Source organism: Chiloscyllium plagiosum, chromosome 1 (genome assembly GCF_004010195.1).
Source record: "Chiloscyllium plagiosum isolate BGI_BamShark_2017 chromosome 1, ASM401019v2, whole genome shotgun sequence".
NCBI classification, from domain to species: Eukaryota; Metazoa; Chordata; class Chondrichthyes; order Orectolobiformes; family Hemiscylliidae; genus Chiloscyllium; species Chiloscyllium plagiosum.
The window spans coordinates 64,680,154-64,695,051 of NC_057710.1; the positions used below are offsets into that span (position 1 = coordinate 64,680,154).

Consider the following 14,898-nt stretch of genomic DNA (forward strand, 5'->3'; position numbering starts at 1 on the left):
TGCGCTTTTCCAGCAACACATTTTCAGCTCTGATCTCCAGCATCTGCAGATCTCACTTTCTCCTGGCAGTCTCTGCCTAACACTCCCTACCTAACCTTCACCAGGAATGTCCTGATGAGGAGCTTATGCCCAAAACGTCAATTCTCCTGCTGCTCGGATGCTGCCTGACCTGCTGTGCTTTTCCAGCGCCACACTTTTCGACTCTGGCCTCCAGCATCAGCAGTCCTCACTTTTTCCAAGACCGAAATGATCCTGTCTGTCCCCTGTCTCCCAGTGAACCCAACCCCGAAACTATCCCCCATTACCCACTGCCAAAAGCACTTAAAAGAGACCTTGGATCATTGTCATCCTTGCAACAACCACAGCCTTCAGAGTGGCCTCTGATTTGTCAGCAACTCTTGCTGGAGGGGATTTCCACTTCTGGGTATTCTGAAAGGCCTGTCACTGTCAGATTGGAGAAAGATGCCAGCCTTTATGACACATCTGATTCAGTCATGAAAATATGTAGGCATGAATCTGTTGGCCAGCCACTTTCCTGGCACCTTTGCCATACCAAGTACATTGGTTTCAAGTGCCTTTTATAAATTCACTGTGTCATATTACATGTAACTATGTATATTTCTATATGTGAAAAGGGAAAGTAAGCTGTCCAACCTTGAAATATGAACATTTCAACCATCTCGGATGTATAATAACATAGCGTCATTATATTGGCGCAGATTGATCAAAAAGTGAAAGAGAGAGATTGAATACAGTGCAGAGATAACATATAAAGGAATAAAATGTAACCCTTAAAGTAATGAATTACTCTTACTCATAAACTTAAAACTAAGTATATTTATGCACTTCCTTTTCTTGCTAATAGTTCATCACATCAATAATTAAAGAAGAAGGGAAGAAAGTGTTGGTAATTTTAATCAGAAATCAGAGAAATATTCCGTATATCTGTAGTAGAAATGGTAATATCTTTTAAAACCTATCCCTTCTGCTTCTCAGCTTCCCCAATGCAGCATCCAGATAAAATATGAATACCTTGCCTGGAAGATCATTTATAACTTTATAATACTTTTGAGTTGAGAATCACTTAACTATTATTACTTGTTGCTGCTTTAAACAATGTCATGATAATAAAATTCTCATCCTTGTTTCCAAACCTTTCATGGCTTCACCCGACTCTGGCCCAAAACTGTTCATTGTATTCCAACCGAGATCCTTTTACCCTGCTGATTATTGCTGCAGAATAGCAAATGATCACAACTGTAATTAAGTCAACCCTCAGTGACTATGACACACAACAGGAAATACACCCAGCAGATCAGTCAGCTACTGTGAGTGTGAACCCTCCTTGAAAATCAAACAATGTCACATATGAAAAGAGCATAAAAATAACAAAACTGAGGGATAATAAAGAAACAATCATGCTCACACAGCAAATAGAATAGTTTTGAAAAGTGATGAAGTGATAAACAGAATACCATGAAACGGCAGAACTGATTGATATTAGCATGAGACAACAAAAAGCAGAATAAGAGAAAGCAATTTAAGAGCAAATACAGAAGTCACAAATAACTTGACCCTATAATTTATGAGGTGATCGATATGGTGTGCAGTAATAGTTGCTGATTCTACGGGTGAAATTAAATAAGATGACAGAGGGTTAGGTGTTGGCTGGGGAGCCAGTAAGAACCTTATCTTGTCTTCTGAAATGAGAAGAGATTTATTCATCCAGAGAGTGGTGAGCCTGTAGAATTCTCTGTCCCAAAAAGCAGTTGAGGTCAAAACATTGAATTTTTTTCATGAGGGAGATAGATGTAGTTCTTAGGGCAAAAGAGATCAAAGGTATGAGGATAACGCAGGAAGAGATGGCGGCACAGTGGCTCAGTGGTTAGTACTGCAGCCTCACAGTGCCAGGGACCCGGATTCGATTCCAGCTTTGGGCGATTGTCTACGTGGAGTTTGCATGTTCTCTCCGTGTCTGTGTGGGTTTCCTCCGGGTGCTCCGGTTTCCTCCCACAATCCAAAGATAGAAAGGTCAGATGGATTGGCCGTGCTAAATTGCCCATAGTGTTAGATGCATTACTCGGAGGGAGATGGATCTGGGTGGATTGCTCTTTGGAGGGTTGGTGTGGATTTGTTGGGCTGAATGGTCTGTTTCCACACTGTAGGGAATCTAATCTAAAAAGATACTGAGTTGGATGATCAGCCATAGTCAGATTGAATGGCAGAGCAGGCTCAAAGTGCTGAATGGCCTACTTATGTCCCTATTTTCTATGTTTCTATTGTGCTGCCTTCTTGAACTGCTGCAGTCCATGGTGTTTGTGTACATCCATTGTGCTGTTAGGCAGGTGTTTGACCCAGCGACATTGTAGGAATGGTGGCATAGTTTCAAGCCAAGATAGATCAAAACCTGACTCAGGAATTATATTATCTGCATGGTCTGAATATACACCCGAAGTAGCTTCACACTGCCATTAAAGTAGCAGTTGAGTTTCAGCCTTAGACATCAAGCATTTCTTTCTCCTCATTTGCTCAGATGGTGATCAGAGGTGTGCTTCCTGTAAAATGAGAATAGCAATCTGCCATGTTTCATTGATGTCAAAGTGTTTAAGGCAAACCCTTCACTCGAGCAAAATAATAGTCACTGGTGCTTGCAATGCTAGTGAACGAGCTTGTTGTAAATAATAAGTCATTCCCTGAACCATGCATTATCTTGCTATGATAATGAAGCAGTACCAATGACTTGTGAATATGACCAAATAGAATTCTCTACATGTCAGAGAGAGCCAGAAGAGGAGATTACACATTAATTGCAACTGGGCAATGTGCAGTGTTTTTTTTAAAACACTTCAGTCAGGCCATTTTCCAGATTCAGTAAAGCAGTCATTAATAATACAATATAGTTCATGCTGTCTTCTAGTGCTTGAGCTATGCACTAAAATGCCAATGGTTACCAATTCATTATTTTAGGTGAGATGGTATAAAAATAGATGAAGTTGGATAATGTTGGTGTAAGCAAACATAATGTTACATTAAGCAAATACTGGACATTTAGAGTCATAGAGTCATAGAGATGTACAGCACAGAAACAGACCCTTTGGTCCAACCCATCCATGCCAACCAGATATCCCAACCCAATCTAGTTCCACCTGCCAGCACCCGGCCCATATCCCTCCAAACCCTTCCTATTCATATACCCATTCAAATGCCTCTTAAATGTTGCAATTGTACCAGCCTCCACCACATCCTCTGGCAGCTCATTCCATACACGTACCACCCTCTGCTTGAAAAAGTTGCCACTTAGGATTCTTTTATATCTTTCCCCTCTCACCCTAAACCTATGCCCTCTAGTTCGGGACTCCACGACCCCAGAGAAAAGACTTTGTCTATTTATCCTATCCAGCACTCACTTCTCTAGCTTCCCACAGAGTTCTCGGGTACACCTGATCAGGTCCTGGGGATTTATCCACCTTTAACCGTTTCAAGACATCCAGCACTTCCTCCTCTGTAATCTGGACATTTTGCAAGATGTCACCATCTATTTCCCTACAGTCTATATCTTCCATATCCTTTTCCACAGTAAATACTGATGCAAAATACTCATTTAGTATCTCCCCCATTTTCTGTGGCTCCACACAAAGGCCACCTTGCTGATCTTTGAGGAGCCCTATTTTCTCCCTAGTTACCCTTTTGTCCTTAAATGTTTTGAGGAATAACAAAGAGCATTGATCCATTGGATGCTTTCTACATGAATTTTACTAATACATTTGACAAGATCCCACATGGTCGACTGACCAGAAAAATTAAAGTCTATAGCATACAGCTGAGTGTGGTGCTTTCCATCTAAAATTGGCTCAGTGACAGGAAACAAAGGGTAATGGATGTTTCCTTTTCCATCACTATTTTAAAACAAATAGAATTATGGTCGCTGGCCCCAAAGTGCTCCCCCGCTGACATCTCAGTCACCTGCCCTGCCTTATTTCCCAAGAGTAGATCAAGTTTTGCACCTTCTCTAGTAGGTACATCCACATACTGAATCAGAAAATTGTCTTGTTTACACTTAAGAAATTCCTCTCCATCTAAACCTTTAACACTATGGCAGTCCCAGTCGATGTTTGGAAAGTTAAAATCCCCTACCATAACTACCCTATGAAACAAAACCAACGAAAGCATTCATGAAAACTGGATAAATTCAGGTCTCTGGGAAACTAAGAAGACAGGCTTTGCAAGGTGTTTAAACTTTGGTAGTTGGCTTGAAAATTGAGAAGTAAACGTAACAGCAGCCCCTCTGCCAGAAATGTTTGGTCCTGAAGGCACACACCTTTTTGAAGAGAAAGATTGACCGATTTCAAACTTCCATATATTGTACCCATATGCTCTTTCTGTAAGTGTATATCTGAGTGTTCACAGGCTATTCTTAATGAGGAGCATCAGAGTCAAACTGAAACTAGTTATCACATGATACCATATGCATACTTTCCACTCGTGGTCAATGGTGAGGAACTGGAGAGAAACTAAATTCAGTCAGGGTAAAAGAAAACAGCATGCATTTGCCATCCAAATGGCTTAGACTAGTCATGTATGAATGGTATCAATAAGACTTTAGATAGCTATTGCTATAAGAGTGGACATCAGTGACATATGAGTACCTAATATCATTTCTGGTCATAGTCCATTAATATATTTATTTCAACAGCCCTGAAAATTCCATAGTTACAAATGCTGCTAAGAATATGAATGACATGGTCTTTCTCCGGAGTCCAATTTATTTAACAAGAGCAAAACAATATCCAATTGTGACATTCGCTATACAGTTTCAGTGTAGAAAATGACACTGGAGGATGATCTATTTGTATTTTACAAAGGTGACAAGAAGACCTGAAATCTTAACATATTCGATAAAATTTGTATTAGGGTAGCATGCAATGAATGTGTGCAATCTGTAGAATGTCTTTGCACGCTTAATATTTTACTTTCTATTTATAAGAAAAATGTTCACATATCCGAAAATGCTTCACAGATGTTCAGTCAGACAGTAGTTGAGAGTGAGCAATAAAAATAAATAGCAGGATGAATGACGTGATTCGTTGGCCAAATGTTTGCTTTAATAAAAGGCATGTAGAGACTTTAGCAGAATGCCAGAGTTTCATGCCTGGATGGCTAAAGGCCTGGCCACTAAAGCTGAGGTGAAGAGAGCAGGGCAGATAATGAGACGCCAAAGTTCAAGAAAGACAGAATGCTGAAATATGTGCATTTTTTCACTGAGAGTTTTTGGAAGGATTTTTGCTGCAAAGCCCAGTGAGACTTGTCAGTGAATTACCAACTCTCCACATTAAATAACTACCCTGCCCCAAAAGTGCCTCTCACATCTAATTCTATCCCATGCATGTTCACGGAAACAACTCACCACTCACCAGCTATCAGATAAAGACCAGCATTCCTCCCCCACCCCCGTGTAATCTTTAAAAGTCCATTGTGCACCCAGACAAACACTGTCAGTCCAGAGCTGCACTGTATAGTTCCTGACATTTGCACCAGGCATGGTAGACGGGAATACTGGCACCCTACTTTGTGAACAGGGACCTGGTGGTCCTGCTGGATGGAGTAGTGCAAACATTAAACTGTCCCTTTGCCGAGGATCAGCAGAGGAGGCTGTGACACCAGATATACCAGCCTAGTCTGAGGTTGGCACCCAGATCAACAGCCTTAGCCATCTGGAGGAATGCACAGCAATGCAGAAAAATAAGTAATTGACTTTCTCCACTTGACCAGCACAAGTGTCACCATCTCTGCTCCAATTCCTCACACTCATTCTATCTCTGCTGCTGTACCCACCTCCCACAAAGGCTCATGATCGACCACCTTCACTATTACCTGCAACATCTTCCCTCACTCTTTTTTTATCCACCCCAACTTCTGTAACCGTAAATCCTGCATGTTCTCCATGCTGACCATTCACTCACTCAAGACACCTCCCCACAAAAACAAACAGCACTGCCACCCACGTTCATCTTCCTTAATAGCTACCTCTTTATCATTCCAGGACCAAAGCAGCCCACACCAGGACAACAAGATTATAGGGTGGACGAGGTCAGAAGTCACACAACACCAAATTATAGTCCAACAGGTTTATTTGAAGGATCAGCATTCTGAAGGCTTGTGATTTCAAATAAACCTGTTGGACTATAATCTGGTGTCACGTGACTTCTGACCTAGGGTGGTGGCGGCCCAACATTTGGCTCCATATATGGAGAGATGCTGACCCTGGCCATTCAAAATGTGTCCATGCCTCTGTATTAGTAATAGAGGCTGCCTGTGATTTACAGTGCTCCGACCACTTGGGTGAATCCATCTCCCTTAACTTGACTGAGGGCTCCTGACAATAATAACAAGCTTCTAATCTTTGAGCCTGTGCTAAACAGTCAGGCAAGACAGAAGTAATATGAGCCTGGTAGCTCTGACTGAGGGGGCAAAGCACAGTGCAAGTCAGGGACTCTGTGAGCATCCAAATAATCTCAGTGTGAATAAGTGTTTTGATGGTAAGTGAAGAGCTGAGAGAAGCAGCCTGGTCCAGTTCATGGGCATACAATATTTTTGCACAGCATCTCAATAATGGTTGCTGGTATAGTACTGCAGTGCAGAAGCATAATATTGGAGATATGCCTTGAGGGTTCTTAGAGACTGGCACATGTCAGATATCAATGACTATGAACGTGAGCTGCGTATAAGTGTACCCTGAGATGTCAGTACATCCTTTGGAGCAAACAGGAAGCTTAGGTCGCCAGGCTGTGATTCTGACTTCCATCTTGAAATTGCTTGGTGTCCAACTTGTTTCGTACATTTGGTAATTTAGGAAGCTGAGTATTAATGAGACAAGCTGTGGCATTGATAAGCCATTTAACAAACTATTATCTCCTTAAGTGGCAACTCTTTGCTGCTAAGTGAGAAACCCACCTCGTTGCTTACAACGCATCAAAGATTGAGTGAGATTCCCCCAACATTGAGCAAAACGAACATCATTTACAAAATATCTTGCAAGGACTGTAATAAACATTGCACAAACAGGCAGATAACTAGCCACCAGGATACATGAACACCAACTAACCACAAAAAGACATTACCCACTATCACTAGTATCCTTACATACAGACGAGGAAGGACACCACTTTGACTGGGACAACACATCCATCTTAGGAAAAGCCAAACAGAGACATGCACAAGAATTCCTAGAAACATGGCATCCCAACTGGAACTCTATCAACAAACACATTGATTTGGACCCTTTCTACCATCCTCTAAGAAAAAAAAATGGAAATGACCACCACCATCCTAAAGAAACATAAAAACATAAATAGAAATTGGAACATAACACCAGTGCTTCACCGGAGGCGTCACCAGATGATGTTACCTAGTATAGTGACGAAATATCTGAAATTGAACCTTCCAGCTCAGCGAGCAAACCCAATACATTGAGATATGTGATTCTGCCACAAATCTTACCATAGCTCACATTGTTGAGTCTTAAAGGCTTCTGCACAGTGTTCTTTAATTTTAGTGGTATTCTTTGGAGGGTTAGTGTGGACTTGTTGGGCTGAAGGGCCTGTTTCTACACTGTCGGGATTCTATGATTAAGGAGGTGATAATGCAAGAATGGTTGAAGAGACTCCAGTCAGGCCACCTGTGTCAATAACTGCAGAGTTCAAGAAGGCTTTAAACAGGCATGTGCCTGTTCCTGGGCTTGGTCAAAGTGGCCAGCACTGAGCCTCCCCCTCTTCCATGGTTATGTCTACACTCGCACATCCATCGAGAAATTGCATGCCCATCCACTGGCAGAGTAGAGAGCTTTAAGAACTAGTGGGCATTACTGGGGCTAGTGCATTGTCACCTCAGATAATGATATTTTGATTTAATTGTGATAAGTTTCAGTTCCAGTCCTATAAGTTTCTGTCGACTCTTTGGTTGTGTTTGTTAGTGTCCTGACAAGGACTGTCTAATGTAATTATTGTTTTATTTAAAAGTAGTATGAAGGATTTCCCCAAAATGATGCTTTCAATTTTTAGGTTTCCTCTCTGACTTGTTTTTGTTACAGTGCCCTTTAGGGGCTACAAATTCTAAATTCTAAAAATGATTTGGTTAACCGTTTCAAGAAGGAAGCTCACCACCACCTGCTCAAGGACAACTAGGGATGAGTAATAACTGTTGACCAGTCAGCGATGCCCATGTCCCACAAGTGAATACATTTTTAAAAATTTAATTTTAAAATCATAGAAAGGGGGGTTGGTAGCTGCACTTATAGCCACAACCCAATATGACATTCATTGCATTCCAATTCCTCACCTGATCTAGAGCCGTTTGTTCCTTCATAAGGTAAGTTTGCATTCTGTTCCAATGAAGATGTCAGTTGAGTCTATGAGAACCTAAGAACATAAGCAATAGGAGCAGGAGTAATGTCATCTGACCCCCTCGAGCCTGCTCCACCATTCATTAAGATCGTGGCTGACCTTTTTGTGTTATCTCGTGTTTGACAAGCATTGTATTCATATTTGAAAAGTGTTCTCATTATTCTTGAAGTAACCCTTGATATTAGAAAAGTCCTCAGGAGCAACTACTAGTGTCCCTTTGTAATTCATGCTATCAACTTCCAGAGACTTGACAAGGCGATGGGCTGAGAGCTGGAAAGTTATGAGTCATTTAAATTTAGAGTAGTTTTTTTGTAGGTGCTGACTAGATGGGCTAAAGGGCCTCTTCTGCACTCTTATGATTCTAAAACTTGAAGTTAGAATGGCAAAAAAAATCTGGTAGCCATCTTAGAGTCCACAAACTCTATCTTTTATACATGCTTAATGTGTAAAATCTGTCAATTAAATTAAAATTTAATATGTTGAGTCGTGTATCTTCTTGACAGTTATGTATATTGTTGAATGTATATTGTTGAATGGTTACTGTTAATTTGCTAATGCTGCCAACTGCTGGGTACTTCTGACATTACATGTAATGCTTTTGAGCTTTTACATGACTACTTTCCAAGACCTGTTTGAGTAGATGGATATTTCTGGGGTAAAGCTGTTATTTGGGAGAGAGATTGGTAATATAATTTATCAAAAGAAAATGAGCTAACCATGCAAATATTATGAAATCTAACTCCCACTTTCTACAATAAATCAGCAAAACTCTGATGTACATCTGAACCCACCTCTGTCTGTCATGCAAATCTGGAATCAGTTGGAACTGGATGCAGAAAATGAGTGACATGTACTTCCATATGCTCCAAATACAACACGGATTCCCTCACAATGTTTGTAGTTCAGGGCAGGGATGTTTTCACTTTTGTTTTTTATATAATCATTAGGTGTTGGTGTCATTACCTTTCCATAGTTGCCAAGGGAAGATGATGATGAAGCTTCATCTTGAACATCTGCAGCAAAAGTGCATTTTTAATACATTAAATGACTTGCTAAGTCACAACAGGGGGAAGTAAAGAGTGAACCATGTTGACAAGGCTGTGGACTCTTGGGATAAGAATGGCAGGTTTCCTTCCCTAAAGGCCATCAGTGAACCAGCTGGGAATTTACATTAATTCAACAACGTTAGTATGGGCAGGAGAAATAAGCCTGTGAAACTCTGTCAAAGGCACAGGGATGTTTTCATTTATCAGTTAGAGGAAAAGGAAGAGAAATGTATTATGTTTTCCGCATCAAGATGTTTAAAAGTGATATATTGTCACTTTTAATGTCAACATTTATGCACCACACATTTCATTTCATAGCTTCATTGTCCATCATCCCTATTATTATTTGTTGCCTCCAAAGTGACCTTCATCCTTGAGGGAAATTGTAAAGTAAGATGAGCAGATGACCAGTAGGCATCAGTGAGAAGGATACATTGTTAACTGTAGGACTGCTTTGTGCTGGGAATGGCCACAATGGTGACATTTGGTGCATGGGGTACAAGCACTGCCTCAGATCAGCTGAATACGGCTGTATCAGTCATAACTTGTGCAATCCTAGTTAAGTACATTTTCATCTACAGGTATCCTGACTACATCTGAGTCTTCAACTTCCCCCTCCTCCTAATCCCTTTGTTGCTCTTCCTCCTCCCTTTCTCGTACAAAGATGTAGAGTGTTTAGATCATAAGTCATAGAAGCAGAAATAGGCCATTCAGCCTTTTAGGTCTGTTCCACCATTTGATCATAGTTGGTAAAATAGGGCTGAGTCAGCATGGCTCAATCAAGGGGAAAATGGGTACTGCCGATGCTGGAGATTAGAGTCAAGATACTGGAAAAGCACAGCAGGTTAGGCAGCATTCGATGAGCAGGAAAATCAACGTTTTGGGCAAAAGCCCATCATCAGGAACACGTCATTTACTGTCTCTGTTGCTCCTGATGCAGTCTCCTCTACACTGGGGAGATTGGACGCCTACTGTTAGAACGCTTCAGAGTACATCTCCAGGACACCCACACCAATCAATCCCACCACCCCGTGGTCGAACATTTCAACTCCCCTTTCCATTCTGCTGAGGACATGTAGGTCCTGGGCCTCCTCCATCGCCACTCCCTCACCATCCGACGGCTGGAGGAAGAACACCTCATCTTCCGCCTTGAAACCCTTCAACCCCATGGCATCAATGTGGACTTCAACAGTTTCCTCATTTCCCCCCCCCCCCCCCCCCAACGCCAGAAATGTTGATTTTCCTGCTCCTCAGATGCTGCCTGATCTGCTGTGCTTTTCCAGCACCACTCTTCATCAAGGGGAGGTCATGCCTGACAAATCTGTTAGAATTACTTGAGGAGCTAATGAGCAAGTTAGAAAAGGAGAGCCAGTGGACATTTAGATTTCCAGAAGGCCTTTGACAAGGTGTTGCACAGGAAGCTGCTAAATAAATCAGGGGCAAGGTACTGGCATGGACAGAGGATTGACTGACTGGCAGAATGCAGAGAGCATGGATGAAGGAGTCTTTTTCAGAATGGCAGCCAGTGACCTGTGGAGTTCCACAGGGTGATGTTGGGACCACAAATATTTACATTATTCATTAACAATCTTGAGGAAGGAACTGAGGGCATAGTTGCTAATTTTGCAGATGATACAATGATAGACAGAGAGACAGATAGTGTTAAGGAAGCGGGGAGGCTGCAGAAGGACTTGGACAGGCTAGAAGAGTGAGCAAAGAAGTGGCAAACGGAATACAATATGGGAAAGTGTGAGGTTATGCATTTTGGTAGTAGATTAGAGGCATAGTCTAATTTCTAAATGGGAACAGCTTCAGAAATCTGAAAAGGACTTGAGAATCCTAGGTCAGGATTCCCTTAAATTTTGACATGCAGGTTCAGTTAGCTGTTAGGAAGGCAAATGCAATGTTTGCATTAATTTCAAGAGGGTGAGAATACAAGAGCAGAGATGTACTGCTGAGGCGCTGGTCAGATCACATTTGGAATATTGTGAGTAGTTGTAGACCCCATACCTAAAAAAGGATGTGCTGGCATTGGAGGGTGTCCAGAGATGGTTTACAAGAATTATACCAGGGATGAAGGGTTTATCATATGAGGAGCAGTTAAGGACTCTGGGGCTAGACTTGATGGAGTTCAGAAGGATGAGACACATCATTGAAACTTACAGAATACTGAGAGGCCTTGATAGTGTGGACATGGAAAAGATGTTTCCACTAGTAGGAGAGACTAGGACCCAAGGAACAAGCTCAGAGTGAAGGGATGATTCTTTAGAACAGAGTTGAGGAGGAATTTCTTCAGCCAGGAGCTCATTGCCACAGAGGGCTGTGGAGGCCAAGTCTGAGTGTATTTAGGACAGAGATACATAGCTTCTTGATTGGTTATGGGATTACAGATTAAGGAGAAGGTTGGAGAATAGGGTGGAGAAACATAAAGCCCTGATTGAATGGCGCAGCAGACTCAATGCACATGTGACCACTACCACCACCACCAGCACCCCGCCTCCCCTCCACGGACTGCAAAACGACAGCGTTGTGTAAATTGCCTCTAACTGGATGCCTGCCTCCATTCCGCAAACAGCCAGTCTGTCTCCATGTCTGCATCAGGGAAATATCCACAGTGGTGGGGATATATCAGACAGCCATTCTACACTCTCCTTGCGAATCATCCTGGCATGCTCACCTACAAACTTTCCCCCCACCTCCCTCCACTTGGCTAGAAAAAGTCTACTTCTTGTCAGTTCAACCCTTACTGGAGTGCCGGACTGCACAATGTTTTTGTCCTCAAAATGGGCATGAGAAGAGTCCTCAGAAAATTAGACATAATAAGTTTTTTTTCTACCCTATTTAGCAACTGAAACAAATTGAACTAATTGAAATTTAAAAGTCCCTTAAAGGAGCATTTCCTTCTATTCATAATTAGGTTTAAACAACTAATTGTATACGTTACTGCACAAACTGTAGCAAGCAGAACCTGAACCCAGACCTTCTGCCTTAGAGATAGGGACACTACCAGTGCAGAGCAAGCACCTCCCTTATATTTATGTGAGGACCTGAGGAAATGTAGGCTTTGTTTAGTCCAATTAAGTCGTTTGTCATTTCTCTTAAAGAACTTATTTAATCAGTGTGTTTATATTCTTTGTAATGTGCTCAAATTTTGTTTATACATTAATTATGCTGTTTTCTTTATTGTAGCCCACAGTATGCGAGCGAGAGCTGTGCGTATTTGCATTCCAGACTTTGGGTGTAATGAATGAAGCTGCAGATGAAATTGCAACAGGGGCACAGGTACACAAATGTTAACTAGCCAGATCTTTACCTCACAGATCAAAGTGATTGATGATTACAATGAACGTGTTGTTAGGGGAGAATTAGGTAGCACGGAACATTTGATCATTTCTTTTACCCATGCAATCCAGTTTAAATCTAATCAAGCCAAAAAGAATCAAATTATTTTAAAAGTTGTCTTTTTTTTGGTGTAAAGTTTGTTTTGTTTTAATTTTAGAATCCAGTATTCCTTTAGCTTCTAACCATGTCTATTACATGAGTAAAATAAGAACAGTAATACTAAAGTGCTTCAGTAAGTATTTTTAATGCTCTAATTCATAAGTGCGTGGTCTAGTTTGAGACTGAAATTTACAGGCTGCAAACTTATAAACAGTAGAAATAGGAGCAGAAATAATTCACTTAGCCCCTTGAATGTGCTCTGCCGTTCAATAAGATCATGGCTTCTCCATTTGTTTCAATTCCAAATTGTCAAATATTGTTACAACCTATGCTTCCTCTGTTTAACGAGAATATATGTGTCTCTGTATTTAAAATAGTCAATGACACTGCCTCCACTGCCTTCAGAGGCAGAGTTCCAAAATTGCAAAATCCTGTGAAAGAAAAATTTCTCTCATCTCTGTCCTGAAAGGGCAAACCCTAATTTTAAAACAGTGCACCCTAGTTCTTGACTCACCCAAACAGGAAACATAATTTCCATATCTAACTTGTCCAGAACATTCTTATACACTTGAATCAACTCACCCAGTGAAACTCCAATGAAAACAACCTCACCCCTCTCCAATCTATCCTCAGACAACAATTCACTCATTCCCAGTATCAATCATGTAAATCACCTCTAACTTAGGTGCAATGCATTTACATCCTTCCTGAAATAAGGAGACCAAAACTGCACACACAATTCATGATGTGGTACTATCAATTCCCTGAAACAGAACATCCTTACTTTTATGCTTAAGTGCTGTTGTAATAAAGACAGGTATCCCAGTAGGCTGCTTGATTATAGGCTGTATCTGAATATTAACTTCTTATGACTCATGCACCAGAAAACCTAATTCAGTATTTGTTCTCTGTGTAAGTAATACTTTTTTTTCATTAAATCTTGAGTCATACAACACGGAAACAGACCCTTCAGTCCAATTCATCTGAGACAACCAGACATCCCAATCTGACCTAAGCCCTTTTGCCAGCATTGGGCCCATATGCCTCTGAACACCTTCAGATAAATGTATCTACCCAGATGCCTCTTAAATGTTGTAATTGTACCAGCCTCCATGACTTCCTCTGGCAGCAATTCCATACACACCACACCCTCTACATGAAAAGTTACCCCTTTGGTCCCTTTTAAAGCTTTCCCCTTGCACCTTAAACCTATGCCCTCTAGTCTAGGACTCTTCCACTCTTCTTGCTGCCAGTGTAAATGATGAACAGGCTTCAGGGAGTCAGGAGGGGAATTACTCGCCATAGTATTTAAATTAGATTAGATTACTTACAGTGTGGAAACAGGCCCTTTGGCCCAACAAGTGCACACACACCTGCCAAAGCGCAATCCACCCAGACCCATTCCCCTACATTTACCCCTTCACCTAACACTACGGGCAATTTAGCATGGCCAATTCACCTAACCTGCACATTTTTGGATTGTGGGAGGAAACCGGAGCACCCGTAGGAAACCCATGCAGACACGGGGAGAATGTGCAAATGCCACACAGAGAGTCACCTGAGGCGGGAATTGAACCCAGGTCTCTGGCGCTGTGAGGCAGCAGTGCTAACCACTGTGCCACCATGCCGCCCATTTCTAGCCTCTGACCTGCTGTTGTAGCTGCTGTGTTTATATAGAGTCATAGAGATGTACAGCATGGAAACAGACCCTTAGGTCCAACACGTCCATGTCAACTGGTTATCCCAACCCAATTTCATCCCACCTGCCAGCACCCGGCCCATATCTCTCCAAACCCTTCCTATTCATTTACCCATCCAAATGCCTCATAAATGTTGCAATTGTACAAGTCTCCACCACATCTTCTGGCAACTCATTCCATACACGTACCACCCTCTGCGTGAAAAGATTGCCCCTTAGGTCTCTTTTATATCTTTCCCCTCTCACCCTAAACCCATGCTCTCTAGTTCTTGACTTCCCGACCCCAGGGAAAAGACTTTGTCTATTTATCCTA

At 41.7% G+C, this 14,898-nt stretch overlaps 1 protein-coding gene across 1 annotated transcript in view; it reads left to right on the forward strand.

Moving 5' to 3' along the window:
* parp8 (poly (ADP-ribose) polymerase family, member 8) overlaps positions 1–14,898 on the forward strand; it is a 361,099-nt gene that overhangs the window by 295,024 nt on the left and 51,177 nt on the right. Inside the window, exon 15 of the mRNA XM_043688244.1 lies at positions 12,635–12,727. Coding sequence (XP_043544179.1) covers positions 12,635–12,727 — 93 coding nt within the window. The remainder of the gene's footprint in view (positions 1–12,634; positions 12,728–14,898) is intronic.